Source organism: Cebus imitator, unplaced genomic scaffold (assembly GCF_001604975.1).
Source record: "Cebus imitator isolate Cc_AM_T3 unplaced genomic scaffold, Cebus_imitator-1.0 Scaffold51, whole genome shotgun sequence".
In the NCBI taxonomy this organism is placed as follows: Eukaryota; Metazoa; Chordata; class Mammalia; order Primates; family Cebidae; genus Cebus; species Cebus imitator.
Window position 1 is genome coordinate 10,056,633 of NW_016107366.1, and position 4,754 is coordinate 10,061,386.

At 44.3% G+C, this 4,754-nt stretch overlaps 1 protein-coding gene across 6 annotated transcripts in view; it reads left to right on the forward strand.

Moving 5' to 3' along the window:
- The window catches only part of ZBTB8B (zinc finger and BTB domain containing 8B), a 33,716-nt gene that overhangs the window by 15,336 nt on the left and 13,626 nt on the right, over positions 1 to 4,754 (forward strand). For all 6 annotated transcript variants that reach the window (XM_017527942.2, XM_037738263.1, XM_017527940.2 and 3 more), the window contains exon 2: positions 95 to 1,126. In XM_017527942.2, coding sequence (XP_017383431.1) covers positions 136 to 1,126 — 991 coding nt within the window. In that variant the 5' untranslated portion in view covers positions 95 to 135. The remainder of the gene's footprint in view (positions 1 to 94; positions 1,127 to 4,754) is intronic.

Sequence of the window (4,754 nt, forward strand, 5' to 3'; positions counted from 1 at the left end):
AAAAAAAAAAAAAAAAAAAAAAAAAAAAATTTAAAAAGAAATCTTATTTGTAAAGGTTGGGACTTGTGATTTAACTTAAGAAAAATCTTGGCAGAGATACAGGTTTACTCCGGAGCAGCAGCAGCTGGTGGAGCAATGGAGATGCAATCCTATTATGCCAAGCTTTTGGGGGAGCTGAATGAACAGAGAAAGAGGGACTTTTTCTGTGACTGCAGCATCATTGTGGAAGGGCGGATCTTCAAGGCCCACAGGAACATTTTATTTGCTAACAGTGGCTACTTCCGAGCCCTGCTCATTCACTATATCCAGGACAGCGGGCGGCATAGCACTGCCTCCTTGGACATTGTCACCTCTGATGCCTTCTCCACCATCTTAGATTTCCTCTATTCTGGGAAGTTGGATTTGTGTGGGGAGAATGTGATTGAAGTGATGTCAGCTGCCAGCTACCTGCAGATGAATGACGTGGTGAACTTCTGCAAGACATATATCAGGTCATCCCTCGACATTTGCCGAAAGATGGAGAAGGAGGCTGCTGTGGCTGCAGCAGTGGCAGCGGCAGCGGCGGCGGCTGCAGCAGCGGCTGCAGCGGCAGCTCATCAGGTTGACAGTGGAAGCCCCAGTTCATGCCGAGAGGGGACCTCCTGTGGTACCAAGAGCTTGGTCTCCTCTCCAGCCAAAGGAGAAAAGCGTGTAGACTGCCTGAGAGAGTCCCCTTGCGGTGACTGTGGAGACTGCCACCCCTTGGAACTGGTGGTGAAAGATAGCCTTGGCTGTGGCTCGGCTGACAGTGACCTCTCTACTCCACCCAACCAGATAGAGCCCAAGGTGGAATTTGATGCTGATGAAGTGGAGGTGGATGTTGGTGAACAGCTGCAGCAGTATGCTGCCCCACTGAGCCTGGCTCACGTGGAGGAGGCCTTGCCCAGCGGCCAGGCAGTTGACTTGGCTTACAGCAACTACCACATGAAGCAGTTCCTGGAGGCGCTGTTGCGCAACAGCGCTGCCCCAAGCAAAGATGATGCAGACCATCACTTTTCTCGGAGTTTGGAGGGAAGACCAGAAAGTGTAGGAGTAGCCATGAGTTCCATGATGGATGTCCAGACTGACTGGTATGGAGAGGACTCAGGTGAGTCCCCTTAGCATTCATCAGCCCTGCCAGTCATTTAGTACATACTTCCTGTTCCTTGTATTCTCCTGTCATCGTGATATTATCACCATCATCATTGTCACTACCAACATCATCAGTACCATCATTACCAGTATCATAATCATTACAAGTATCACTAGTACCATCATCATCAGTACCACTATCATCAGTACCATCATCACCAGTACCATCATCATCATTACCATCATCACCAGTACCATCATCACTACCATCATCATCATTACCATCATCACCAGTACCATCATCACTACCATCATCATCACTACCATCATCACCAGTACCATCATCCTCATTATCATCATCATCACTATCATCACCAGTATCATCATCATCAGTACCATCATCACTGGTCCCCTCATCATCACTATCATTATCACCAGTACCATCATCATTACTGTCATCATCACCAGTCCCATCATCATCATTACTATCATCATCACCAGTACCATTATCATCATTACCATCATCAGCACTGCCATCATCAGTACCATCATCATCACTACCATAATCATCAGTATTATCACTACCATCATTACCAATACCATCATCACCAGCACTCTCATCATCATTACCATCATCACTACCGTCATCACCAGTACCATCATCATCACTATCATCATCACCAGTATCATCATCAGTCCGATCATCATCATCATTACTGTCATCATCACCAGTACCATTATCATTACTATCATCATCACCAGTCCCATCATCATCATTACCAGTACCATCATCATTACTATCATCATCACCACTACCATTATCATCATTACCATCATCAGCACTGCCATCATCATCAGTACCATCATCATCACTACCATCATTACCAGTACCACCATCATTATCATTATCATCATTACCATCATCATCAGTACCATCATTATCACTACCATCATCACCACCACCATCATCATCACTACCAGCATCACCAGTACCATCATCAGCATTACCATCATCACCAGTACCATCATCATCACTATCATCACCAGTATCATCATCAGTACCTTCATCACCAGTCCCATCATATCATTAACATCATCATCACTGTCATCATCACTACCATCATCATCATCAGTACCGTCATCATTGCCATCATCATCACTACTGTCATTACCAGTATCATCATCATTACCATCATCACTAGTACTATCATCACTACCATCATCACCAGTACCATCATCATCATTACTATCATCACTATGTCATTACCAGTACCATCATCATTACCATCATCATCACTATCATTACCAGTACCATCATCATTACCATCATCACCAGTACCATCATCACTACCATTATCACCTGTACCGTCATCATTACCATCATCACTACCATCATCATCATTACCATCATCCCTACCATCATCACCAGTACCATCATCATCATTACCATCATCATCACTATTATCACCAGTATCATCATCAGTACCATCATCACGAGTCCCATCATATCATTACCATCATCATCACTACCATCATCACCAGTACCACCATTATCATCACTACCATCATCACTGGTACCATAATCATCATTACCATCACCAGTACCATCATCATTCCCATCATCACCATCATCATCACTACCATCATCACCAGTACCATCATTAGCATTACCATCATCATTACCATCATCACCAGTACCATCACCATCACTACCATCATCACCAGTACCATCATCATCATTACCATCATCATCAGTCACCATTGCCACCACCACCACCACCAATATGCATTAATTGAGCACCTATATTTGCAGGGCATTGTTTCTTCATGTATGTTTGTGTTTTACCTCTGCAACTAGACTGTAAGCGTGTTGGGGGCAGTTTGGAGACATGGGAGGAACCCACTCTCTTCCACTAACCAGCAGTGGGACCTTGGTTAAATCATTGAATCTCTTTGAGTCTGTTTTGTCATCTATAAAATGGGGATAATCATCTCTGCCCTACCTCTCTCTCACACAGGTTTATTGTGGGGATCAAATTAGAGAGTTTTCAGAACTTTTTCTCACATATCATCTTAGATTTCCTCTATTCTGGGAAGTTGTATTTGTGTGGGGAAAATGTGATTGAAGTGACATCCAGAGATATACGCTCTAGAGATTTATACTGCTCTGTGTCAGCCAGAGTGCTTGACATAGAGTAGGCACTCAGCCTGGTGTGCTTGATGATGCCATCTACTTGAGACTATTTTCTTTTTTCTTGTTTTTTAATTTTTTTAAATAAAGATGGGGTTTCACCATGTTGGTCAGGCTGGTCTTAAACTCCCGACCTCAGGTGATTCACCTGCCTTGGCCTCCAAACTGCTTGGATTACAGGTGTGAGCCACCATGCCCAGCCAAGACTATTTTATTTATGTATTTATTTATTGAGACAGGATCTCGCTCTGTCACCCAGGCTGAAGTGCTGTGGTGCAATCGTGGCTCACTGCAACCTCTGCCTCCCAGGTTCAAGTGATTCTTGTGCCTCGGCCTCCCAGGTAGCTGGGATTGCCATAGGCGCATGCCACCATGCCCAGCTAATTTTTGTATTTTTAGTAGAGACAGGCTTTCACCATGTTGGCCAGGCTCCTATCGACTTCCTGACCTCAAGTGATCCACCTGCCTTGGCCTCCTAAAGTGCTGGGATTACAGGCATGAGCCACTGTGCCCGGCCAACTTGAGACTATTTAGAGCTGGTGTTTGGCTTCATGTGAGCTAATTTTTTTATACGCTTTGGTAGGCTTTTGCATTTTAAGAGAACCTGGTTGTTTCCTTTAACAATTCTGAGAGTCGAGTCAACACGGTTAACTCCTCTTAACAGGTGAGGTAATTGTGTTGCAAGGTGTCTTGTAGGAGGCAAAAATAAACTTGACTCCCACCTTACTGATGAAACGTGGCTTCCAGAACCTCAAGCCAAGGCCAGACGCAGTGGCATGGGCCTGTAATCCCAGTTACTCAGGAGGCTGAGGCAGGAGAATAGCTTGAACCTAGGAGGTAGTTGTTGCAGTGAGCCAAGATCGGGCTACCACACTCCAGCCTGGGTGACAGAGCGAGACTCCCTCTCAAAGCAAAAAACAAAAGAAAAACAAACAAACAAAAAAATAGAACCTCAAACCAAGAAATTAATGAATTGCAGTCTAGTAGTGAAATATTGAGTAGTGAAAGTCTTTTCCCTTTTTTTTTTTTTTAGCTTCTGATTCTCTGGTTGAAGTAAAAATCTTTTAAATAAAGGAAGATCAGCTATTTTTATTCATTTCTGAATGGCAGTCTCACGAATTTTCTTTTTTTGGGACAGGGTCTTCTTCTGTTGCCCAGGCTAGAGTGCAGTGCACAATCACAACTCACCGTAGCCTCGACCTCCGGAGCTCAGGTGATCCTCCCACTTCAGCATCCCAAGTAGCTGGGACTACAGGCATGCACCATCACACCCAACTAATTTTTTGTATGTTTAATTTATAGTAGAGATGAGATCTCCCTATGTTGCTCAGGTTGGTCTCAAACTCCTGGGCTCAAGAGAGCGTCCCACCTCAGCCTCTCAAAGTGCTGGGATTACAGGTATGAGCCACTGCACCTGGCCTGTCTTGAAACTTTCTAATTTCTTTTTTTTTTT